The sequence below is a fragment of the Diorhabda sublineata genome, chromosome X (assembly GCF_026230105.1).
Source record: "Diorhabda sublineata isolate icDioSubl1.1 chromosome X, icDioSubl1.1, whole genome shotgun sequence".
Lineage (NCBI taxonomy): Eukaryota > Metazoa > Arthropoda > Insecta > Coleoptera > Chrysomelidae > Diorhabda > Diorhabda sublineata.
In genome coordinates, this window is record NC_079485.1 from 5733288 (window position 1) to 5761032 (window position 27745).

The following is a 27745-nucleotide window of genomic DNA, read 5'->3' on the forward strand; positions in this document are numbered from 1 at the left end:
TATATTAGAAATATATTGACATCTTGCATTAACCATAGATAACATTCACTCTGACAAACGAATGTGTTGTTTTATCCAGCTCCGTGGAAATGACAAAAGATACCCATACTCTTAGGGGATTTTCTGTGGGCGACATTGTCACGTCATATAATGTAAAGAAACTAACAATAGGATCTGTTGCATAAATAAGATATAATTGTGTTACCAATAAAAGGAACTTAATTTTTATTATTCCCTTTTTTTTCAACATGTCTGATAACACAGCCAAGAAACAAAACCGATATTTATTGGCAAGAAAATAAAATATAACAATTATAGAATGAATATCAACAAATAAATAAATGATTATTCTGATTCTAAACATTGTGGAAAGCTATATTATAAGGAAAAATAATAAAGTGACAAGTAGCATTCACATTCCAATATGCAAATCATCTTTGGTGTTCTGAAAAATACTGTTTGTTGCAAGTCTCTTTCTTTGTTTGGTTTTATCTAAGCTTACTTTTAAAAATATTATTAATTAATATAAGAACAGGAAACATGAAGCTACACATATTTTCCCAACAGTTTACCAAAATTTCTCTTTTAAATGTTTTCAATCAATACATAAATGAACTTAGTAAATTGAAATTTCGAATCTGTTAGTCTACTGAAAACTACGTGAATCTGGCAACACTGGTGTTTCACTCCATAAACCACTGATCTATAGGCTACTCCTACTAATACAAACCAAATTACCCGGAGGACACCACAGAACATACCTTAAGGGTAAGATAAGGACACACTTGGAACACATTCGTTCGAGATCTAAACATGACTAATATTGACATTGGAAATTATATTTTTTGAAGGATTAATTCTGTAACGATCATAATATAAAAAATTAAGAAGAAATGGCCAAGTATTTTGGCATAGATCGAGCATTTACTTTCTTAAAAACCATTAAAGATGCAGGGGGTATTAAAGCATCCCTCTATAAACTTTATAGGTAATAGAAATATATTATGTAATTACTTTTTTTCTCAATAGAAATTTTGCATTTTAGAATGGATAGTTTAAGACCGGGAACGCTTGTTGGTACTGATAAATATGGAAATAAATATTTTGAAAATCCTAATTACTTTTATGGTAGAAATAGATGGGTCGAATATGCTCCTTATTATGGTAAAAACATTAAAAAAAACTAACTAACTTTGATTCACTTTCAAGTTTTTATTCAATTAATTAGACGTTTGACTTTTTTATTATAAAGAAAAGTCAGTATATAGATAATAAGTGTGAAAAATTCAATGTATATGTGGTGAACAGTGATGTAAAAATGTAACAGTAACATGTGAATGTTTTTCAATTAGTGTCCCTAAATGTTTTTAAGATCAATTACGATTATGTAGGAAAAACCAAATATTTCATCAAATGAAACAAAAACTTTTCAGTAACTATTCAGTAGATGAATAAATGTTTTTATTTAGGTTTAGAATATGATGGAAGTCAAGTGCCTGCAGAATGGTTTGGATGGTTACATTATAAAACTGATTTAATACCTGACAAAGATCCTTTTAGGCCAAAATACAAATGGATGGCAGACCATACAGAAAATTTAAGTGGAACACCAGGACAATATATGCCTTATTCTACCACTAGACCTAAAATTGAAGGTTGGGTCCCACCCAAATAATTATTTGAGTATTTGTTTCGTAGTATATACTTACATAAAAATAAAAAGTAGAAAATACAGATCTAGACTCTTTTACTTGTATGTAAATACAAAAATCTTAGTTGCTCATGTTTTAAAATTCAAACCTTCATTCTTATCCAGCTGAAAGAATTTGACCTAACCAACATTGTTTATGTTCAAGCACGAATACTAAATAAAAATTATACTGAAACAAAACATATTGAAAGATAAAGAGCTAGAAATAGATCTGTATCCGACACATTGATATTAAACCATATAAATAAGACGAATATTACTATTTGTCTTATTTACCTAAATTGACATGAGACTATCCTCAATTTGCTCTAAAATGTTAATAACTGTTGGCTTTTCAAATCTGAACCTTATAAATGGTCAGCTTTATTATACACTCGCCTTGGAAAACCCATATTTACAATCTCCAGAAAATCGAGATCATCTTCATATATGTCTTCTGCAGCTTTTACTGCTGCCATTTTTTGATTTCTTTTTAGAAAGTAAACCAAAAGAATGTCTTATTACTTATGAGAGCAGGGACAATAATATTGTGTAATACCCGTAGCGATAATTATTGTTTCTGTTGTGTGTTTCAACACAAAATTACCAAATTATAAATTAGAAACAAAAAACTAAATCAGTTTTAGCCCCCGATTTCGGGTTTTAATTTTATGATACTTCAAAGACTTTTAAATTTGGTTTAACACAGTGCAATTAAGAAGAAAACAGAATTAAGCCAGTGTTGAAGTTTATTAACATTTATGAAACATAAAACTCAACACAGATTTTATTAAAACTAGTATGAGAAATACTGTATAATTTTTCTTGGGGCGATTTTTTGTAATAAAAATTTTTTCAGACTATTTAAATTTTAAGAGTAGACATATAATGACTTGAAATATTGGTAAAACTAGAGAGCAGTCAAATTTGACAGTTTACTCATGAATATGTAGATAATTGTATTTAATCTTTATGACTTTAGTTTTACAGGGATGTCTATTCATAAATTCTGTGAGAGATTTACATCTCATAAGATGTAAAAATATATGATTGATCATAATATTGATAATGGTCGGTTTATGTTTAAGCAGGAAAATAACAGCTGAAATTAAATCTATGAAATATGAACATGCAACCTTGTTACTATATAATAAAATAGGACTATCATAACTGCTTTGCAATATAATTTCAATAGATATGAAAGGGGTTGATAACAATTGTTTATACACTAGTTAAACATATTACTTTGATTTTAAAAAAGTATGTCACAAGTGAATGTTAAACCCAACATTTAGCCTACTTCTCTAAGAAGTAGTTCTTATAATTTTTTGGTTTGTATTTTAATCACTCATTGAGTCATCTTCTTCACTAGTTTCATCTGGTTGATCAGATTCATTATTGCATCTGTCACATCTGCAGACAAACAAATAATTGTTCATCAGTTCTTTGCATCTGGAATGTCTTGACTTTGTTAACACACAATCATCTAAATAACTTATGCAAATTTCTTCACCCTCTTCTATATCTTTTAAAGCAACCAAAGATAGCCTGTAAATAAAAAGTTGTTTATAAAATGATTTAATTACGTGATCACTAAACTCAAGTTACAATGCTCACTATTGTAAACAGTTACATTTCTGATCATTATAAGTGCATGTTATATTCATGTTTTTTACATACCTGTGGTTATTATTCATAAATTTCACTACAGCATTTGGATCACAACTATGATTACAACAACTCTGAAGTCTGTACAATGCTACGCCTTCATTATTAAGGAAATCTCCAACATTTTCTTCCATTTGTTGGTAGAGTTGATCGAGGAATGAATCAAAAACTTCTTTATCTTTAGTTTCAAGAGAAAGATTTTCTGCTTTAGTTGCCCAATTGGCTATTGCACTTGTGCCAACTCCCTGTGTGTTTGTGCCTAAAAGAAGATACAAATAAATATCCAAATAATCTAGAAGTTAAGATTAGATGAGACAAAAAACTTTGTGATTTGGCTTTCATTGTAACGACAAAAATTGTGAGAATAGGCATACAGAATATATGAAAGATAAAAACGGATTCACCTTAAATTTATTAATAAAGATAAAACACAACTGTAAAGTCGAACCTACATATAAAAGTAGCATGTTCATTAATGTCATGGTATCATAATAAAAACAGTATCAGGGATGAAAAATCTGCAACTTGAAAAGAATGATGAAGCATTTGAATTTGATTTATTATCAACGGAATGGAGGATATTTATAGATTTCCTAAAATTTAGTGTGAAAAAGAGAGAGAGAAAGTAACAGAATTTTTATCTACTACACACGATAATTTCCAATTGGTTTTTATCTCTGTTTCGTATTTGACTAGTCCAATCTCATAGTTGAGTTCTTTGGGATTCTGAATTCTAGCATTTAATTACTTACCTATCAGTGCCAACAAACTTAAGAATCCATCAAAAGTTAATAGATGTTCAATACCCTCATTAGGTATTGCAGCCACCAATAGACCATGCAAAGTGTATATTTGATTAACAAATTTTTCTCCAAGAAGTTTATGAGCTAAATTCTTAGATTTGTCAGTTGTTGTGTGACAAAATTCAAGGGTTTGTGCAATTGCATCTTCTTTATTGGAAGCTTGTTGTATTCTACTTAATAATCGAGCTATTAACATAATACTATTAGTTTCTGGTGGATAATGTACTTTCCTGAAAATAGTAAAGTGTAACATGAATAGGAGATAAAAAACTGAAATAATTTTGCACGAATTACAATTTGATTATAGCCAACAGTAATAGTATTTTATGACAATTACTATAAGTTTTCATTACAGTATAATGCTAGATACCCTAATTTGTTGCCGCACAAGCATAGGTTGAGCTCTTAATCTTTGATAATGTGGACACACAATATATTAGTTTTCTCCTTCATCAATATCTATTTCTTTTTACTGCACAATAATACGTTAAAATACATTATAATTCAAATAAAACTTTTGTGTAATTTAAATACAAAATAATGCGTACCTCTAAATATTGATAGTAAGAGCTCAAACTTTACCAGAATTTTTTTTTTTCGTCATCTTGGCCAATATTTTTGTAGTAGCTAGCCCACCTTGGCCCACTCTAATAAACATGTATAGCTGTAGTTGATGGGGAAACAAATTCATTATACATATTGGTGAACAAATTACTTGGCCAGTTTTCACTACCTATACACCTTTATTTTATCTCAGATTCTTTTTAACAAAAATTAATTCCACTGAAAAAGCACTTGCTCAAACTTTAGCATAATATCCACATTTTAAAAGATCATGTCTTGATGAAATTCAGCAGAAGGATATCGCTTTCTTCAGCTAATTAATCAATCAAAATTAATTTGAAGCAAAGTAATAAGTATTTAACAACTATAAATCCATATGAAGATAAAATTTGTGATAAAACAAAACTAAATTTAACTGTAATGTGATTCAAACACTTATTGTATGATTTAACTGAGGCGACTTCTGAGAATAATATATTAATAATTTCAAGAACACCATAAAAACACAATAAAAAATATTTCAATACATACTTCCAAGCTTCATTCAATTGCTCTAAAGGATGAGAGCCATTTGTTTCGTGACAAAGTGTCTTGTGATAGTGATCAAATGCTTCCATTTTACATTCTTCTGAACAATAATTCACAGGACAATATGGACACTTAGTTATTTTACTTTTATCAATTGTGCAGCATTCTGGATAAGGTAATTCTACCAATTGTCCAGATAATCTACCAGCATTTTCTTGAGCTGTTTCTAAAGGCCTGAAAGTTATTTGATGAAATTTTCAAAAAGTAGTAATTTGAAAACTAATTTATTAAACCTTTAATGAATTTTAAAACTTGTCATTGTCATTAGATTCCAAAGGTGTAGGAAATTTTTCATACATGCAAAATTTGCAAGAAATGTGAATAAAATATATAAAAATAATATGCAAATAGTGTCTTATCTCAAATATATTTACAAAAAAATATTCAATACTAAAGACGCCGACTGATAAATTATAATATGAAACAATAAACTCACCTCAAACAATGATCACATGCCAAATAACCATATGCTGCATTCCATGATAACTGACAAGATACCAAAGGGTCTTCTTGGAAAATAATACTATCCTTTAAAAATGGTTTTTTCGCATACACCCCTTTGCCCTAGAATCATAAATTTGGTACCATAAAAAAATATTTTATTTACTTCTTAGCTACAAATATTTTTCTCTTATTTTAGTATTTTGAGTTTACATCTATACACATTAATTAATTTGACAGCTTAATAAAAAGATTCGTGAAAATATGTTATGACTAAGAATGTAAATAATGAAAACAGAATAAAAAAGTGTTGAAATCAACTGAAAAAGAAAATTGTGATAAAGAATTAATAATTATTATATTTATGTTCTTTATAAATTATTACAAATAATTAGAACATTTATGGGTAGTAAATAAAATGTACTACTATTAAATTATGTCTCACTATTCCAACCCAATCATTTGTAATAATTCTGATAAGTATAAGTCATCGTATGCATTTCACTATCAAGTTGTCAACATTTCTGAAATGCTCATTATGCAAATTGTGGAGTCAATTACTATGTTAGTAAATATTGGTGTAAATATGGTGTATTTCTTCCACAAACTAGTGGGCATGCACAAATCATGTTGGTAATTGGATATTATCGTAGTATGTACTTCAGATATATGTAAAGAATGTACAGCAGTAGTTATTCTTTTTTCATTGGTGATTCATTATAAATTGGACCTAATGTTTTTTTAACTCCCACAAACAAATAAATTCACCTAACCATATATACTATTGCAAACCTAGATGAATACAATTCAAATATTCAAAGAGTTTATATTAGCTAATAACATTACATGTAACACTTCGGTACATGACTTAAACTCGAAAAGGTGTTAAAAACATACCTTGAATAAATCATGCCGCACTTCTACGTCCATTTTAAACTTAAAACAATTGGAAGTGCTTCGTATCGGGTTCAACTAAATATTTTAATGGTTCTTATTCTTCTTCTGTTACATTTTCACTTTACTGGCCTTTACAATAGGTGTAAGCACGTAGGTATATTACTGTTTTTATATTAGTAAAAGTTTAATTAAAAATAACAGCTATATCTAGATACTTTTATGTCTAAAGGAAATTACCTGTAATCCTCATTTTCTACTACACGTTTGTAAAAATTATAAATACTACTATCAAATTTATTTAGAAATGTTACCAAAATGATGATATATAATGATCTTTTTTACTTATGATTAAGAACTTGGATATTAATTTTTACTACATTCATATATGGATCACTCAAAATGAAAAATTTGATTGATTGTAAGATATTTTCCAGCGTAATTTCCACCTCGAATTAGATGTATGATCTTGTTCATCTATGGTTTGAACAGAGTAGCGTTGTCTTCTGTTGGCATTAGACATAATTGTCACTCAGTGTTCTGAGAATTACAGTATGGAGTTATTTTAATCTATACGTAATATCGCCATTTTGTTATTAACGTAAAGTGTACAATAATTTTATTTTTAAAAATTTTTCCTTTTTTTTGATCAAAATTGATTACAAAATGATGACTTCTTTTCAACAGCAACGCCTCATGATGACTACATCGACTAAATCCGTAAGTATTACTTTAATTTAACAACAAAAATGCCTTCATTTCAAATGTTATTAATATATTTTTAGATTCCAATAACTCAGAGTGTTAATGCTCTAGCTCCGTTGTTACCTCCTCCCAGTTTACCTCCATCAGTTCTACCTCCCATTCCTCCACCGCCGATGATTCCACCAGGCATCCAGACATTGGGCATACCTCCTCCTCCATTACCTTCAATGCAAATAAATACTGTTGATACCGTTTCTCATCAAATATCCCTTCCTATTGAACAAGAATCAGGAGGGACTCCAGAAATGGAATGTGTAAGTAAGCCTAAATCAGAACTTGATTCCATGGATTATGAACCTCCTGCTCCAGGAACAGAAGAAACACCGGATATACCAGTTGATCCAGCAAGTAAGTTTGAAATTGAGTTTTATTGTGTTATGAGAGACTGTATATTTGTGACAAGATATTAATGTGAGATGTCTTGCTTGAGATGTTCCAGAAAGAGATCGGCCTGGTTGCCTCAATGGAGTCTTGGCATAGCGGTTAGTGACATTACTGTAGCAGTAAGCTACACGGTATGAGACACACCTAAATAAATAATATGCATAAAAGTATGAGTAATTTGTACATTTCACAAAGTTATATATGCTTCAAAGCCAGTTTTAAATATCCGTATCACAAAAGTTGAAACTCATTCCTTTGTGAAAGTTTATTTTCTTTACATTTGATGGTAAGTTTGAAACTAGTAACTGCACTTTGAGAAAATCCCAGCTTAATGAAATATTTTTTTTCCTTTAAGAAAATGGTGTGCTCAATTAATCTTAATGTTAGTATCTCAGAATTTAAATAAAGCTAACCATCATGTGAATATCTCATCAAGAAGTTTAATAGCAATTAATGAGGATTTTGAATTAACCACCATTCAATACTGCTACTGCTGCTTAAGTTATTATAGCATTTTTTTTTACATTGCATTAATGGAAAATATGAATTACATACACAGTCTTTTGTCTTTGACCTGTTATTATTTCAAGGAATTTTATGTGTATATATATATATATATACATTTATATTTTATTTTCTAGATAAAACATTGACATTGTTTTCATGAAGAGTCAGCTTAAATTAATTATTTAAGATTTTCTATTATTAGACAATCAGATCCATGAAGCTAAGGTGTAATTTAATAAAAACAATTTGACAGCTAAATGGATTAGACATTCCACAAGTGTTGCTTGTTTTTAATTTCAACTAAATGAAATCCACTTCCAAGAATTATCCTGAGCTTCTTTGAGATTGTACCAAATCTTTCAAATAAAATTTAATTAATAATATATTTTTACTTGTGTGATGAATACCTTTTTGATTTGAATAGAATGTATAAAACTCACTATCTCACATATATTTGAATAATCAGGTTGAACTAAAATGGTTTCAAGTTTTTGGTGTCTTGGTGGTGTTATTGGTGTGGAAACTTCACCCAACTCCCATAGAAATTGAGTTTTGGGAATGTTCTTGAGCATTTGTCAACTGCTTAAAAAATGGGTAGATCATCAGTAAATTAATAAAAATAACTTTTATTATCACATTGTAAGAGAATGATTATACAAAAGATATCAATATTGGTTTTTTTATAATGAGTACCTTGATGAATTTTTTCTGAGGATTCTTGAAGTATATTAATCACAATCAATGTATTGATTTGAAACGGCTTGTTATTCTAGCTAGTAAAGACCAGAATCATTTAAGAGTTCAATAGCAATTTGAAAATAAATTATTACTGAATGGAAGTTATCATTATAATTTTTGTTATATTTATTAATACAAATTATGAATAACTCATATCATTTTATTTTGGGATTTGTCATTAAAAGAAAGGTTTGGTGCTAAAATATACACAAGTAAACCCTTCATTCAGAAATTGGTATGTCCATTTTCAAGATTATATTTCATTGTACCATTACAAGATCTGGAGATGTCCCCATTAATACACTTTTCGGTCAATCCAATTGTGCTGAAATATTTCTTTGATAAAAAAAAATTTTAATCCGTGCTTTAAATAAAAATGATCATTCATCAAAATATTTATATATTTTACCTTAGTGTTTAGTATATTTAATAAGGAATGAATTTCAATTTGAGAAACACCTTGATTTATATAATCAACTTTGCAAACTTATCTACACCAAGTTGATTTTAAATGTTGATACATGAAACTCATATTTTTACAATACTTCTGTAATTCCCATAAGAAAATGCCGGTTGTCTTAGACATCTCTATTTTCTTTTTATGTTTCCAGATGCTAATAGGGGCTACGTATTGCGAGATTTTCGGTTTCTAGAGGTATGAATTGAGCCACCATGGATAACGACTTGCCAGATCTTCAAAAAAATGTACATAATTTGTTTTTTTGATTTTATTAGTTTTTATTTTGTGTTTCAGAAGAACCCGATTCTTAAAAAACTAAAAATAATATGACTCCATTAATTTTTTTTGATTTTATAAATGCAATCAAAGAATGAATGTTGCTAGTAATAATGGTAATATATATTTTCTTCATAGAACAATGCCAAACCGGTTTTTATAGTCTCATCATTACTATAGAAATATACCAAACAACTCAGAGTATCAATTTTCATGTTTCCAGATAAACTAAATGTATACCTTTTTCCAGAAGCGGACTATCGCTAAGGCGAATTAGGCTCATATCTATGGACACCATGTTTACTACTGAAAGTACTGGTTTAATTTTTAAATATGGGCGCCGATGAGGTGCTAGCAATAGGCACTCTCCAAAATTTCAGTATTTAAAGAGCTTTTGCTTTTTCCACTACTACTAAAAATGAGTAATAGTAATTTTGCTAAAAAATCAAAGAGTTCATAAAATATGCTTTTTTAAATACTGTGATAATAAACTATTCACTGGTAAATGCTTCTTGGATATTTTAGTCCCAGAGACATATTCATGCTTCTGATATTTTTTTTAATTAACTAGGCATTACACTTCTTTTGATATCTCTATTTGTCCATTCAATTTTCCCTTTTTATATACTAATAATAAATTCCCGTCTGACTATCGCTGCTTTTATATTATGGGTAATGGTGTAAAACTGAAATAAAAAATATGGCTTGTTGTCAAACCAAAACTTATGAATAATATTAATTTTATCATGGTGTGTAAGTGTGTAATAGTTAATTATAATGCAAGTTGCAATCTAAAATATATGACCAAAAATATAGTGAGAGGTTACATATTTTTATTTTGACATTTTTTTAATCAGAGGACCAGAACATTTTTGATACGATCTTTCATTTCTTCAAGCAACCATTAACTTCTAGTTTTCAAATAAATACCTGCACCATACATTAACAACATGATTAATGTAAAAGCATTATAATAAATATCTTTGAATTCTTGAAATCAAGCTTCGGTTTTTTGATGTATTACTCGATTTTCTTTGATTATCCTGGGCGACTACCGATTTTGTCAAATGTATCCAAAGATCTTTAAATTTATCCGTCCACTTTGAATTCTTCATACCAGAGATATATTCACTAATAATTGATTATTGAATTTGCGTTGTGGAAATTCGTCAAATGAATACTCTTCCAGTCTAATTACATTAAACTTTATATAAAATAATTTTATTTTTATAAAAACTGTTGGTACCTGTATAAATTATAGACTGTTAGAAGAATATCCATAGGATGTCTAATTATTAAAAAGTTTATCTGTCATTTTGGACCAGAAATAGATGTCCGATCATTCCAAAACCTGTATTCATCAGCCAAAATGAATAAATACGATAATAATTAAATGAGGGAATATTCGAAAGTAACACAAACTTCTATTGGTAGTTTCAATTTTGTATTTTTTATACATATCGTCTGTGCATGAGACCAACTTTAATTTCAAATGCTGTAACTCCCTGTGTCTTTATAAGATTTCATCTAGAGTTTCGTATATCAGAAATCATTAATTATTTTAGAAAACATATATATTTTGTTATTAAAGTTAGCTGATTTATACATTATATTAATTGGAAATGGACTTCTAAAGATATCTGATGTGAAGTTGAAATGAATATCTTTATTAGATAATCTAATGAAATAGGCTCGTGTCCTTTCTTTGTATCAAAATTTTTAAAATTAAGCCAAGAAGACTATTTATTTTTCCATCTACAGTAGCAAATCGGAAATTGTAACAAAATTGGATGCAATTTGATAGTAAATAGTAACTTCCAAAGGTATGTCGGGAGTAAAATACCTTTTTAAAATGTTACTAGGTCATTCTTGTAACTGTAAAATGGACTCGATTAAAACGTAATTTTAATGCTTTTTGTGAACAAACAAATCTCTTACTGTCTCATAAGTACAATTCATTAAATTGGTATTTTATTTCTAAACTAATTATTAATTCGTTGCAGTTTGTGAAGATCTTATCCCCTCATTCATCACGTACATTTTTTATGTTGTTAACAAATTATATTTGTTTTAGGATTGTGTGCTGGATACGAGTATAACTATGATTTAACTCAAATCGGAGAAGTTATTACAGGTAAATTATTTCCCAATTAAATATCTTACATGTTTCTATTGAAATTATTCACAACTCAACTTTTACATCAAAATAGGTTAAAAGTAATCAGCAATGTCTTCATTCTTATCTACACGCTTTGTAGTTAATTTTAACAGTTTGCAAATTATAAATTTTGATTTGAATCACATTTTGTGGTAGACTGTCTAGACATTCTAGTAGGTACTCCATTCTTTATTTGCTTGACTTATTATAAAAATGATTTAAGTTGATCTTATAAACCCAGTGAAATGCTTGGGAAGTGTTGATGAAAATTTTATCTTGTGCGTTTTTCATATGGTTTGTCTCTTAGAGAATTCTTATGTAATTATAACTTAGAGACTTCTGTAAGTCTCACAAACGAGAAGAAATTACTTTGAGGACTGTATGGTGTAAAGTTGAAAAGTATGACTTTGTTTGACTTTACTTCAATATCTGTTAATTCTTTTATTTGTTATAGGTCCTGGCGCTCGTAGCAGTACCATAGCTGGTATTCTAGGAGGTTCACTTCCAAAACTATCTTCTGAAGACGCCGAAGCCGTTAGTAAAGCAAAAAAATATGCAATGGAACAGAGTATTAGAATGGTTCTTATGAAGCAGACCATTGCATATCAACAGCAGGTATTTCTTTTTATTTCAATTCAAAAAATTAAATTTATTAGTTCTCGTTCTGGTTGAATGAATTTATTATTCATCAGTAAAGGAAGTCATAAAACAGAATTATTGATGGTGGGACGACATCTGTGCTCGCAAAACTTTTATATCTTTCGATTTTAATTCTGGAATTTATATTGTGCCAAATATACACACAATATATTAATTGGACCAGACATTACATATAAAATACATGGGAAAATAGATAGAAGTTACCCGCTCAACATTGTGTGCAAGATTAACCAACCTAGAGAAGTGAATTAATGGATCCATTCACTAGAATCGATTTATCTTTGATTTCCCAGTTTTTTACGCGATGCTATATGGTTTCTAATATTATTTTTCTCTCCTTGATTTATGTATATATTTGATGTTAGTCTCTCTATATCTCATCTCACCATTTCTTCAATCTTTCCTATCTACTTGGCATCCTACTATTGGTTTTTACTTGTGCTCCGTATTTTTTTGTTCATTTTGAGCATTCTTCGCCTGTACTCTTCATGTTTAGTCCTATTAGGGATTTTCTCTCTTGTTTGCTTAGTAATTATGTTTAGACTTGACTCCTATTAGGGATTTTCTCTCTTGTTTGCTTAGTAATTATGTTTAGACTTGACTACAGTTTTGTAAATTTTTGGGTTGTTTTACTGTATAGCAGTTTTTCTGCTATGAGACCAGTTCCTGTTTCCACATCGTTTCAGAACATTTTTTTTCTTTTTGTTTCACACTTGTTTATTGACCAATTGTTTTATTTCATTACTTTTATGGTTTATTCATCAAATTATTCTATGTTTGAATAGAATGAATCAAGAGAAATTTTTACACAAATAATATACTAAAATTGTTAAGGTATTTACCCAATAGTATAGAACGAGAATAATAAATTTAAATTGTCAACAGATTTTTTAAAAAATAAATTAATGAAACTTTACTCCACAGAAAAATAAAACCTTCCAGAGACATCAAGTACTAGTATTAATGTGCAGGTTAGTGTGTAGATGTACCGCACACGCCCGCCTAGGGGGCGAGAGCTCGCCCCCCATTATTATTGCGTCAAAATAACCCTTTTGAACCAAATTATACATATAAATTACTATTTAAATTGATGACAAAACACATTGTAACTTCTCCTTCAAATGTTATTGAAATTGCAGTATTTGTTCTATAGTTAAAAGATTATTATTATTATTTTTAGTAAAACTCATAAAAAGCATTCAGGACACAGAGATCCACTTTATTCTATTGCTTTAAACAACCAACATATTAAATAGAGACAATACAGAATAATAGTTTAATATATTATTTAAATGGTTATTTCAATTTTAAAAAATAATTGCCAATTATCTACGTTTTTATTTAAAAAATTGATAAAAAAATTGAAGCAGCTAAATTTCCATGTTCCAACATAAAAGTTAGGATCATGAATTGATAAAATTCTTGAAACTGATTTTTGTCTTCAATAATCACATTCTTGAAGAAAATACTTGATTGTTCGATTGTTGTTTGAGTGTCTAATTTTTTCAGCAATGGGATAATTATCATTGGCTGTTTTATTTTTGAAATAAAATATTGAAACAGAATGTTTCAGATTTTCATTTTGTTTTTTTTTTTTCAGCAACGTCATTAGATTTTCCTTTCCTGCTTTCTTTCATTTTCAATTCTTTATAAAAGCACTTGTCGAATAGCGACAAGCAAATAATATATACGTTTGGTCACTTGTTGGTTATCAGACGTTAAATGTGTTGTCATACTAGTGCTATTTGAATTGTTAAAAAATACTTGAAAAATTAATTTTGAATAAAAAAATGAATGAAATCGTGAACATTCGACGTGGATTAAACCAACAGCATTATGCCAATCAACTTGCAACTTAAATTTGAAATAATATCACAATTTTGTTGAATTAAAAATATAATGGTTCATTCATTTATTTCTTATATGATCAACTACTCAATAAAAACATCGCAGTTTCACTGCCCTATCAATGTGAGTATAATTTGATAAACGGACTTTGGAACGATATAAAACAAACACAATAATAAAGAACTTCGCACTCATCATGAGTAATGGCCATACATATAATACCTTATGGTGAATATAATTATTTTATTACTATACGCACATACATAATGTGTCATAGTATCTTGTGACCAATATAAAGTAATCAAATCAATGTATTTCATATTAACATTTATAGTTTGGATCACATGTACAATTTGTTAATAATATATGAACAATTCTGATCATGATGCACTCACAAAAATTTAATTCAAATATCAATACCTATTGTGTACCTTGAAAGCAATTCTCTTGCCTGTCAATTTTCTAATCCACAAAGTTCTTTGGATATGCTTTTATTGTATCTTCGTCCCCATAAATTTTCCATACATATGTTAATGATAACATTTTTATACCACTTAATTAAACTGAAATAACAATTTTCGTGTTTCTAGAAGTTTTTGATTGTTTTTCGGCTTCCTTTTGGACCATACCAGACTTTTATTTTTGCAATTATTTTATGTCTTACTGTCACAACAAAAGAACATTATTTTTGTTGCTTCCGTTTTTATCTAAAGTCTATTTATGGAAAAAGAATATTAAAACAAAACATTCACGCATGGTGTACGTGATCAGGGCTGAGAATGCCAAAGCCGAACGTGTAACAGGACCGCACTCCGAAATTAAGAAATATTTTGCGGTTTCATACTGCAAATTATTAATAGAAATTATAAATAATTATGCGCAATTATTATTACAAAAAATATACAATGTAAACGTAAAGTTTGGAATAATAACAGTTTTCTAACTATAATAGTCGTCATAACAGTGTTAATAATAATAATTTCTTAATTACAGCCTTTAATGAATATTATATATCTTCTCTTTATTATTGAGTAAATGATTTAAAAAAATATTAACATCGATAAACGACTTATTTTTCACAATTACGTTCCAATCTTGAAGGGTCACACTGTACTGACCTATTCTACTAGGTTTCCTTATGTTAATTGTTCAGTTGCGTCAAATTCAAAACTTCTCCACATTTCTCTTATCAAATTTTTTTTATTGTCCGTTTTATATTTGGAAAACGCTACCTAAGCAAGATTTATTACGTTTTTATCAGATCCGTAATAACTGGACAGCTTCTTTTTTACCAAAATAAATAAATATACACCTAGTAGGTATAATTATTCTCGTGAACATGTATAAACGTGTATTATTCGAAGTTAAAGTAGTCATTATAGTGGTAGGAAAACATAAGTTTCAAGAAAAAGTAAACCAAAACATATTCACCCATAGAGCACGTGATTGGGAGTTGAAAACTTCAAAGCCGAGCATAAAACAGAACCGCACTTAACAAAAAATTGCGATTTCATACAGCAGATTAATATAAATTATAAATTATTATTACAAAAACGATTATCACAATAATAACAGAAATCTATTACCATTAATTACCTTGAAAAAGACCTAATTTCAAAGAGCAAAAGGAGCTTTTCCATTGGGAAAAACACATTGTTTTAATAAAATGAAATGTAATAAAAAAACACAAACTATTACGGTAACTGGATACTTAAGTCTATTTATCAAAGAAAAATAGTAAACCAAAATATATCCACGCATAGAGCAAATGATCAGGGTTGAAAACTTCAAAGCCGAGCATAAAACAGGACCGCACTTAACAAAAAATTTGCGGCTTCATACAGCTTATTGATATAAATTATAAATAGTTATGCGAAATTATTATTATAGCAGATTATAAAAACCCTTGCCGACATTTTTGTTTTATCTATCTTCCATAGGCGTAGTTACCTCATTTTATAAATTTATTATTTTTATAAATACTTTTAAAAATATGTATATCTTTTGCTAGACAAATGCACTTAATTGTAGTCCTACTTGGAACTTGGAAAAAATCGTTATTATACCTCGTTAACTTGCTATAACTTAATATTAAATTATAAAACGTAAATAGACGAGTAAAATGTACCTGCCTGTAAGGGAGTTTGGTTTAAACAGGGTACCTGACTTGAATTGAGCCCTTTTTGTACCCCATCCATCCGTTTTTTCTGTAAAACGGATCAACGCATCAAAGCAAAAGCCATAAAGGAAAATAAATTCTTTGGAAATAAAACAAAAGAAAAAAAAACATTTCAATTCCAAAGTATCTTTATAAAGCTTTCCTAAGCTCTTGGCGATCTGCTGCAAAAACTTTCTTTACGAGTTCTACAACCTCTTTCCTCAGTTTTGGAGACTGACATTTTCGTAATTCTGATTTTACGTTTGCCCATATTAGCTCTATAGGGTTGAATATGCAATAGTAAGGAGGTAATCTGACAAGAGTATAACCCTGTACTTCGCAAAGCTTTTCAATATAATAAATTGCCTCACAAGTAATTCTTTGTTTGTTGAGCCTTTTTTACGATCGCTGACAGGAATAGGAATATTTTTTTCAGTCATAAATGCTAAAATTTGAACTTTGTTACTACTACTATTTGGTATCTTGAGGAGTTGTCGCGTTGTCCATAACGATGACTGATTGTGGTGGAATGTTAGGTAAAAGTTGTTCATTTAACCATTTAATTCTGCTGTTATATTTTCATGATAATCAACTGCAGTTTTTTTAGCAGATATTAATAAAGCATTAGGCACGAAACCGTCTTTGCTTCCAGCGTGCTCGATTATAATGCGTTTCCCTTCAGAACATGGCCCATTCAAATAGCAATTTTAACTATTGTCAACCCAACCGAAATTTACTACATCGTGACTGTCAAACCATGTCTCATCTAGATAAATTATGTGTCTATTAGAACTTCGGTAGTCTTTTATCTGACGCCTTCGAACGATCCTTGACGATTCGGTTACTGCTATCCGTTTATTCAGTTTTTGTGTTTAAAACCACATGCTGACAAGACTTTGCGCAATGTTTCTAAATTGGTATAATTCTCTACTGGATAATTTGCTACCTTTTGCTGTATTACTTCAAATGTCTCAACCATGTGACTACCCGATAAATAGAAAATTTATTTACTCTAGTTAATTCAGGAATTATTATTATGATTGCATTATCAGATTGCTGAATATTTTCCTTTGTTTAAACATTCGAATATATTTAAAATAACTTGCTGTTGTTTGTGTATCTAAATCTTTATTATTAAATTCATACCTGTCTTTATTCTCACTACACTATGCAATTTCATTGTCGTCATTCGCCTATGGTATAAAGAACGCCCATATCTCTATTTATTTAAAGAAATTTATGAACGCCAATGCTTATCGCAAGCTGAAATTGTTTACATACAGCTTCGGCCAATAGAAATGCATTTATGCTTACGGTTCATTGTTTTCATTGGTAAACAGTGGAGATAATGAGTCAACATGGACTGAGGGTTGGTTAGATGTTTACCGAATTTTATACATTAATTTCTTAATTCTTATTGGAATATTAAAATAAAATCTTCATTTTCTACCTCAAGAAACACATTTTCTTATTTCCCATCAGAAGACATTGAGCTTCCACCGTTGTCAACATTTATAATAAGGGGCTCAACTTTCACATCAATGACAATGTCTATAATCCACACTTTGGTTTCAACCTTGAGAAGGTTCTCCCGAAATATTTGCCGTTTTGGAAATAACGTAATCAACAGTCTTGTCATCATTTTCTTGCATTTCATTTTTATAAAAATTCAGCATCGTTTATTTTTCGCTAGCGTTAAAATGAATCTTTCTAGATCTCTTCTTAGGCGGAGTATAGCTAATGTCAACAATTTCATCATTTGTTCCCATTTCAGGCATGTTTATGAAAAATTATACAACAGATAAATATAAACAATCTCACTGCAGTACGATAATACGATGCCGTCCCTGTACTACACCTGATCTAACGGCTTCTTCAACTATTGCGGCGTGCAATAACGATGCCGTGCCACGCTTCGCCCAAAATGTTCACGTGCTCATCACACACTGATCATTGTTTTGGTTACATCATCTCAAGGGTTTCAATTTATAACTTTAATCTCCCTGGCAGGAGACTCTTCCTCAGGAAGTAGTATTCGGCTTCAGTTGAAGTATTTAAACAACTGGTACTAATATTAAATTGGACGCCACCAGCTTTTTAACGAACGACCTTAAAAATTATTCAAAAAGGCGGAAAAGCTGGAAACACCTTAAATTAAACAAACTTAAACTATCCCCGATTTTCTTTTCTTGATTTTACGTCTCTGCTAATTCAAAATGAAATTCATTGCTGCTTTCCTTGTCATTGCCCACTTTATCTAATCCTCTAAAGTTACGAAGATAAGGATTTATTAACTGTTTTTCTTTTTTGTGTCTATCACTATGTATAATATGCTCCAAATTAATCACAAAGTCTAGTTTCTTAATGAAATAACTGCAATCTTTCTCAAAAATACATTTATATATATATATATATATATATATATATATATATATATATATATATATATTTTGGATTTGTTTTTAATTATCATTATAAACTAAAAGACTGAATTTTTTTAGAAATCAATTATTATAATAATGAAAAAAATAACAATGTTTTTTGTCAACAAATTTCAAGTATTGGTCAAAAGGGTAAACCGATTTTATAAAAAGTAGTGACGTGACTGTTGTCCTCTGTTGCAGCAAGAGGCTAGTCAAAGGAATCTTATCCAGAGGCAGCAGGCTCTCGCCCTCATGTGCAGGTTAGCACTCTATGTTTACATTCTTGTTGCATTTTGTAAATTTTAACCAAGTTTTATAAAATATTTTTTTATTGTTTTCTTTTTATTTGTATTTTTTTACAAAGTGCAGCAAAATGTTGTTAGCAATTTAGGTTACATAAATATAATATTCTGGGGTATATATTAACTTTATTAGTTTTAAGTTTAGTAAAATAACTCCATATCGATATTTATACCCATCGATTGCACCAAAGAATCTCGAGAAACAATTGAAACAAATTAAATAGCAATTATATAGTATATAATTAAAATTATTAATAACGAGTTCAATAATCCAAACTTTTAATGTCAATTATGTACTGGTATAACCAAGTTTAAATAATAGGTAAACAAAAACTACAAGCATTTAATTTATCTGCTATTATTGCCCTCGTTTTGATTCATTGAAAGTTTGAAATTGCCTGTAAGAGGGATTTATGTAATCATGTTATATAAATTTTTCCTTTATATCAAAAAAGAAAATTTGAATTGACTGTAATAAATCTGGAATTAAAATTATACTTTCTGCTGTAATAATGACTTAAAAAAGATTGATAGTAAATATTTTTTTTTGTTACTGATGTAGGGTTTGAATGTGCTCGGAAGAAAGTACATAATTTCTAATTGGTACAAGTATCTATGGAATGTAAAGAGCACATTTTATGGTTCTTCTATTCATAAGAGTAATACCCTAATATCTCCCAAATACAGAAGCTATATTATCCCTTATAATATTTGATTTAAATAAGTTTTATTTTCAAAATTCTCATGTTTTTAGTTCATTTTAACAAACATCTTATCTATTTTGCCCCTACGAGCAATCATTTGACAATTCTTTAATCTATTACCATATTATCTTCTGTACTTAAATCAATGTAAGTCAAATTTAATTTGATTTAAACTAAATTCGTCCTTCGTCGTGTTTCATCCGAGATAACAAAAATTACATTTGACTGTACTAGAATCTGTTTTGAAAAATGGTAATTCAATATCTGATTTAGGAAATGAAATTTTTTTTTAAATATACTTACCTATGTAATATTTGCATTTAAAACACAATAGGGTACATGCATTTTTTAAAGTTTTTATTTTTTTGTTTATTTCAAATTTTTTACTACATAAGAAATCGATTCTCAATAGTTTTCAGTTGTGACGTCATAGGTTTAATAAAAACGTTAAGCAGTTGTCGGCTTGATGATCACGAGGTTATCGTTGCCAGCAACGTAGCGAGTGCTGTTGTAATACAGTTTTTATTTATTAGTTACGTATAAATAAAACATTTTTCTATATATAAGAATAAACTTAATTACTATAAAATATTAAAATAAGTTAAATATGAATATTTATTAACTCATTAAAACGATACAACAAAAATAATTACATCTCGCAGGATCCTCAAAACACTTTCAAACCATTTTTGTTGTACTATATTCGAATATCTTGGCATCAGGTGTTTTGATCGTGGTATTTTTATATCTGGCACAAAACACTATTAATATACTAGTCAAAGTTTAATAATGCTTTTTTTAGAATAATCGAAAGAATAACTGTGGCATTTACTTTGTATCATATGTTCAGTGTTTACTTTATACCTGTGACGTCACGCAATATGGCGGCCTTACTGAAATCTTTAAACTACTTACAAAATTTTTGAATTATCAATAATTCTTTTTCTATTATAAGTATCGGATCAAAGAATATATATTTATAATAAAAGTTGTATATAAACTATTTTTTTCCAAACCAAGCAAATACCCTATTTTTAGATCAATTTACTATTCAAACTTTGTTAAAGGTACTAATGTAGTTTCACGTGTTAACCGCCAATCTTGTTCACATTTTCTGAACCTGACTTGATATGCTTGCAAATAAAATTAATAAAAGCAAAAACACCAAAATTGTGTACATATTTTTTGGATTTTATTATGAGGATTCATATAGAATCTTATAGTTACAAATGTTTTCTCTTGTTATCATATGGCTATTTGATACATTTATTTTTAATGCTAAATTGCAATTACTAAATGATTAAGTTACTATAAACATCATTTTTGTTTCCATTACCAAAATCCATATCTATATACAAAGTCCCAAGCCATTTTATCATCCCAAAGGGTCATTTGAAATATATAACAGTAACTTTTACGAAGTATATTATGGTAGTACAACAATGTTTAAATAAATGTTCTCACATTAAAATAGTCTGATAACAACTGTCAGAATGTCCTGTAACTCAATATATATAAACAACATGTGCATAACTTTTTTGGTATTTTGAAAATAGATATCGAAAAAATAGAGAACCTAGAAAACCACTAGAATTTCATTTTAAATTTATATTGAAAATATTCTATACTGAACTCTATTTAAAACTACGGATCAAGTAAATAAGGGTATGATTTAATTATGCATCATTTCGAACTGAAATTTGTTACGTCAACCATTAATTCCAATCTATTGTTCACTTCTTAGCTATAGATAAAGTTTATCGTAAATTTATCTCAATTTTCATTCGATCATTCTCTGGTTAAGCTACCACCCAATCTAAAATCAGCTGATTCTAAGTTGATCTATTTTTCGGATTCCTTGGAAATCAGCAGGTTAAGTTGGGATCTAATCAACAAATAATTCAGAATTCACACTTAGTTTCAGTCAAACTCTTTGTGTCATAATATATGTCACAATAGTTTTGGCATAAAATTTAGGAGTTTATAAATATATTGTAATAATATATAATGAAATGACTTCATTTCCTTTAGTTAGTTCGCAATAAGCAAAAGCATTTATAATTTGGTTGGAAAAAACTGAAATATTTCACGTAGAAGCATTTAATGTGGTATAGCTTAATGTGAAGGAGTTCAATATAGTTATTAGCAAGTTAAAGTCTGTTCGATTGGTGCACACGGCGGTACTAATGATAAGGAAGAATTTAATTGATTATTATTTTTTCCAAAAGATTCGTTATTGTTAATTTTAGATTTTGTTGAATGTTGTTTCTTTACAAAATTACCCCGGAATATTATTTAATAATTATTTCAAATTGATTAGATGGGTAAACCAATTTATCATCCTTTTTCCAATAATAAATGTTATAAATCATGCAAAATATGAAACTTGCAAAAAAAACACTTTTTTGGCTATATGCCATGATAATAAAATATTACTTTTACAGTTTATTGTAATAATAGTAGTAATTGACCTGTGGGTTTGTAGTTGAAAGTGGAGATGGCATGATTCAAAGCATTTCAGTTCTAAAGATAGAAACTAAAATGTCTCCTAAGCAGATTTTTTTCTGGAGAGGCCTAAGAAGGTCTAAATAGTTCTAATCAATCCTCATTTTGACTCAAATTCAAGTGAAATAGGGAATTGTTGAGTTTGAGAAAAAGGTACAACTAGATCACATTTGATTCTTCAATAAAAAAGCGACAGGCAAAAATTTTGTGATTATGATCAGATCGAAACGCTATAAAATTGAGGAAGCGAAGCTAGTTGTCAGGAAATTTTAAGGAGGACCTCAATATTACCTGAGGCAAATTTCAAATGATTTTAAATCATATTTAACAATATTTTTTGGAGGAGTACAGCAGTTCAGATTTTTATACCTTTCAACCAGACTTTTAAACTTTTCTGATCCTTAAAAAAATGATGAGAGCTATTTTTTTAGAGAAGTTGTTGAGGAAACTATTTCTCCGACTTATGATTATCTAGCTGATAAGATCTGATTTTTAAAGGATCGTAAGTGTGTTTTAAAGACAGTCATTATGTATCCCTAACCAAACTTCCCATAACGGAATTTAGTCATGGAATAAAATTTCCATTGCATAATGGATTTGATTTCATCAAACTGCTATATCAACAATAAAATTATTTTTTACTATAATAGTATAATAATATAATAGTAAAAACGTCCAGTTTCTGTAGTATAATTTGAAATAGAAGATTCGAAAAATATATTTTATTATTTCACAATCATTAGTAACGCAGTTCATAGAATACTTGAAAGGGATTTAATAATAAATACCCCTTTTTTATCAGCTTTAATTCTGTGAAAAGAAGAATCTACGTAGTTGTAAGAAAGAAACGCAGAAATAGAAAGAAGAAAAGAAATAAAGATAACCATATTACAGTAAGTTGCTCATTCCTTAAATTAATGTCTTTCTCCTCACCTATACATAATTTATAGAAAAAAAATTATCTAACGTTAGTAGTTTTGATATAAGTAATAAGTAAAAAAAATATTTTGATTTTGGAAAACAGTTCGTGATAAATATTTTTGTTCAACTTACATTTCAAGTTTCTATATTCAAATAATGTTGGGAAATTACTAGCTACTTACTTAAATTTCAGGAATAAAATATTGGGTTAGAGGCGGTGAAAATAAAGTGGATTATTCAAACATTTATTTTCCTTTAATCCATCCAGTTTCCTTTGATCATCTTTATGTTCCAAATATCCAATCTTATTATTCCTTCACGATATTCCCTTATAATGAGCAACAATTTGAATCAATACCAAGAGAGAGAATAAACAAATAATCAAATAATATTTTTATGCTTATTTCAACCAAAAAAGATGACAGTTAGTGACAATTAATAGCTACAATTACGTCGGTGTATTCCTGCAGCCTTCAAGATTCAACTAAATTACAAAGTATTTCATGACATCTATGTTTTCTTCATTACACCCAGCTTCAAAATAGAAAAAATTCATGTATATCATATTCCGAGGAAAAAACACCCTAGTACTAGCAAAAATTCATATTGCATATAATAAAATGTTTTCACTTATTTTATTTGAATCAACAATAAAAAATTTTTTGTTAAATTTATTTTTTTTTATTTAGGGTGTATGTAGGTAGCATAAGTTTCGAGTTGAAAGAAGATACTATCAGACAGGCTTTTCTACCTTTTGGCCCAATTAAGTCTATAAATATGTCTTGGGATCCAGTTACACAAAAACATAAGGGCTTTGCATTTGTTGAATACGAAATACCAGAGGCAGCACAATTGGCACTTGAACAGATGAATGGTGTCATGATTGGTGGTAGAAATATTAAAGTTGTCGGAAGACCTAGCAACATGCCACAGGCACAAAACGTCATCGATGAAATTCAAGAAGAAGCTAAACAATATAATAGAATTTATGTAGCATCCATACATCCAGATTTAGTTGAAGATGATATCAAAAGGTTAGTAAAGTGTCGAGTAATAATGAAATTTTAAATTGTATAAACTAATTAGAGTTTGAATATGAAATTTTCATTAGGTAATTGAAATGTTAAAATAAAAATTATTTTATTTTACAATATATATTTAAGAATAAGTATGAATTTCGAAAACACTTGACCTACCACTGTATCAACACTTTTGTCTCCCGTTTTTATAACCATTTTATCGAAAATAAACTGCTGAACTTCCAGTTTATATACTAAAAGCAAGTCATCTCGTGGTTAATGGAATTGCATAAAGAAAGGGAATTTTCTGTTTATTTGATTATTGTATCCAAAAAATTTTTATGAGAATTGTTTTTATGAAAGATTATTATTTAGTATTATTTAATAGTATTTTCAACTGAACATTTATATTTTTTTTATTTTAGTGTGTTTGAAGCATTTGGCCCTATTATATATTGTAAACTTGCCCAAGGTAGTTCAGGAAACAGACACAAAGGTTATGGATTTATTGAATATGAAACTGCCCAGGCTGCAAACGAAGCTATTGCCAGTATGAATTTATTTGATTTAGGTGGCCAGTATCTAAGAGTTGGTAGAGCTATTACACCTCCTAATGCATTATTGGGACCTTCTTCGGGATCTAGTGTTTTACCAACAGCAGCCGCAGGTAATTACTTATATTTCATTAAATTTAACACTCAGATAATTTAGTATTTGACAAAGTTGATTTTCCGGTTTTTGAAAGAATTTTTTGATATGATTTATATTTCAAATAGTGTGGAGATCTTAAAAATAAGCCCCTTCATTCCAGAAAAAAAATTTACCTCGATCTCTTCAATTTTGGAATTAGATGATCGTCGTTCTATGCTAACTTGTGTCAAAGTTAAATGCAAACTTAGTTTTCTTCCAGTTTTTTTCTTTTGAATAAATACCACTAAAAATGTGTGAGAGCTACACTTTTTCTTAAACTGGCAAAGTAAATTTGCAATTACAGAATTCTTTAGAGTGAAAATCATCAAGGTTACATTCTTACAAAATTCATTATTTCAGATACTTGAGACCTACACACTTTGAACAAGTCCCAAATTATGGTCACCCTAATTTAGGACTTGTGTGATTTTAATGTCACTTCTTTTCAAATTAAGTGTTATGTCTTGCTATAAACCATTTTACTTCCGCCCAAATCAATTCTATGGGATTTCATTTACACTTTTGAATTGGATACAAAAAATCAGTGTTTATATCTTCATGTTAGTCTTCAGTCCACTTTGAATAAATTACTGGCGTAATCAGCAAGTACTATTTATATTATAGACGTCGTATGTGGCCGTTGTTCCAAACTTTTTTTTGAAGTACCTTTCTTGCATTTATGATTGTAAAACAAAGTATATGGTCTGCTTAGTATACCCATGAATTCATTCAGTTCTCTTTTTATTATTACCTTTTTATAACAAGTTTCACTTTAAACTTGATGTAACGCCCAAAGAAAAACAAACTCGTTAAGAAAGAAAACGGATGTATGATTAAATCATTGATAGAATACTTATCTAATTTCATTATTATGATTACAATAAGAAAATGTTTATTCTAATTATCGCTTAATTTTAGTTGCTGCGGCAGCTGCAACTGCAAAAATACAAGCCATGGATGCAGTAGCTAGTAATGTAGCAGCGCTAGGATTACCTAATTTAAGCAAATCTCCAGCTTCTCCAGCGATAGTGACTCAATCAGTAGTAATGCCTGGCATTACTCAACCTGTTGTAACAATGCCTACTGTAGTTTCAACAACTGGTATCCCACCTGCAGTTATTCCGCCTCCTGGTATCGCCATACCACAAATAACAGCACAGCCTTCTATTGTTACACCTATAATTACTCCACCACAAGTAAGTAAACATCATTTTGATATTTACAAAAAAAATTTGAAGAATCTTGCATTCACACTATATAAAAAAGCACATGTCTTTATCCCATTTTTTTTTTCATTTCTTTCACTCATACTTATCATGTTACCATAGCAAAAATTTTATTTATTTCCAGGTTGTTGTGCCCGCACCATCAATAGTCACACCTACAATCAGTCAACCACCATCAATGGAATCCATTAAAAAAGTCCATGAAGCACAACAAAAACAACAAGAGCAATTGCAGAAAAAATTGTTAGACCAAAGTGAACCGCAAACCTTACAGCAGCAAGAAAATATGTCCATAAAAGGCCAAAATGCCAGACACTTTGTGATGCAGAAACTAATGAGGAAAGTCGACTCTAGGATTGTTATTCTCAGGTAAGTATTTTTCTTTAACAGTATGGAGTAATGTATGGAATAAGTTTTATTGAAGAGAATTTTTATTATTTACAGAAACATGGTAGGCCCAGAAGATGTTGATGATATGTTACAGGAGGAAATTCAAGAAGAATGTAGTAAATTTGGATCAGTTGAAAGAGTTATAATTTATAATGAAAAACAGTCTGAAGAAGATGACGATTCTGATGTGATAGTTAAAATTTTTGTGGAATTCACAGAAACTACCGGTTAGTATAAGTATGAAAAGTTACATTTGTGTTTTACATATCTTAGATCCACATTTGTGTCTAAAAAAGCAATTCAGTCAGTTTTACTTTAATTCGGCCAACCTGTACTATCATTGTTTTTAAATTTTTTATTATTACAGCTAGTGAAAAAGCGAGGGACGCTTTAAATGGAAGATATTTCGGAGGAAGACTGGTGCAAGCGTCACTATATGACCAAACATTATTTGATCATAGTGATTTTTCGGGTTAACATACTAAGAAATGATTAAGACATATTGTAAATAAGTGAACTGTAACTTTAATTTTTAGTTTGAACTATGAAAACGTATATACATATTTTAAACTATTAGCATGACCTCTTATTGTTTATATTTATCAGTGAGTGGGTGGCTTGAGGCAAGTGTCATCACCCATTGAGGACTCACTCTGGGATTTTCCTAGAAGCAAAATCCCTCTGATCTAAGTCTATGTAAATGTTTATCAATTAGTAGAATGGATCGTTTCTACTGAAATTGTGGAGTGTGTGAAGGGAATGTCTGGTAATACGTTATGAATAAATGTAGCTGATTGTACGTGAATATAAACATTTGCTTAGCCACTCTTTTGTAAATTAATTTCTTTACTTGTAACAATTGTTCGTTTTTAATAAAGTTTAAATATTGAATTTCAAACCTTTTTTTTTAAACTTTATTCTTACCTTGCCGGAAATTGATAGAGCTCCTGATTCATATTAAAG

The 27745-nt window shown here is 29.1% G+C and overlaps 3 protein-coding genes across 4 annotated transcripts; 2 read left to right on the forward strand and 1 right to left on the reverse strand.

Annotated features, from left to right (window-relative positions):
* The first annotated feature begins 786 nt into the window (after positions 1-786).
* On the forward strand, positions 787-1734 carry LOC130451271 (probable NADH dehydrogenase [ubiquinone] 1 alpha subcomplex subunit 12). Its single transcript, XM_056790181.1, has 3 exons — positions 787-988; positions 1046-1164; positions 1470-1734. The coding sequence occupies exons 1-3, from the start codon at positions 894-896 to the stop codon at positions 1673-1675; spliced, it is 420 nt and encodes a 139-aa protein (XP_056646159.1). The 5' UTR covers positions 787-893; the 3' UTR covers positions 1676-1734.
* Positions 1735-1745: 11 nt separating this feature from the next.
* Positions 1746-6774, reverse strand: LOC130451270 (histone-lysine N-trimethyltransferase SMYD5). The gene is made up of 6 exons (XM_056790180.1): positions 6652-6774; positions 5750-5877; positions 5257-5487; positions 4111-4391; positions 3371-3617; positions 1746-3238 (listed from the first exon to the last, which is right to left on the reverse strand). Exons 1-6 carry the CDS (start codon positions 6682-6684, stop codon positions 3031-3033), a joined length of 1128 nt encoding a protein of 375 aa, XP_056646158.1. The 5' UTR covers positions 6685-6774; the 3' UTR covers positions 1746-3030.
* A 360-nt stretch (positions 6775-7134) lies between these two features.
* Positions 7135-27680, forward strand: LOC130450877 (poly(U)-binding-splicing factor half pint). Of its 2 annotated transcripts, none has more exons than XM_056789579.1 (11): positions 7135-7368; positions 7434-7761; positions 11853-11912; positions 12391-12551; positions 13521-13567; positions 24147-24491; positions 24902-25143; positions 26085-26362; positions 26517-26761; positions 26837-27009; positions 27150-27680. In XM_056789579.1, the coding sequence occupies exons 1-11, from the start codon at positions 7315-7317 to the stop codon at positions 27257-27259; spliced, it is 2043 nt and encodes a 680-aa protein (XP_056645557.1). In that variant the 5' UTR covers positions 7135-7314; the 3' UTR covers positions 27260-27680. The 2 variants fall into 2 exon arrangements, with proteins under 2 accessions (XP_056645557.1, XP_056645556.1); XM_056789578.1 differs by lacking the exon at positions 13521-13567 and adding an exon at positions 19227-19285.
* The last annotated feature ends 65 nt before the right edge of the window (positions 27681-27745 follow it).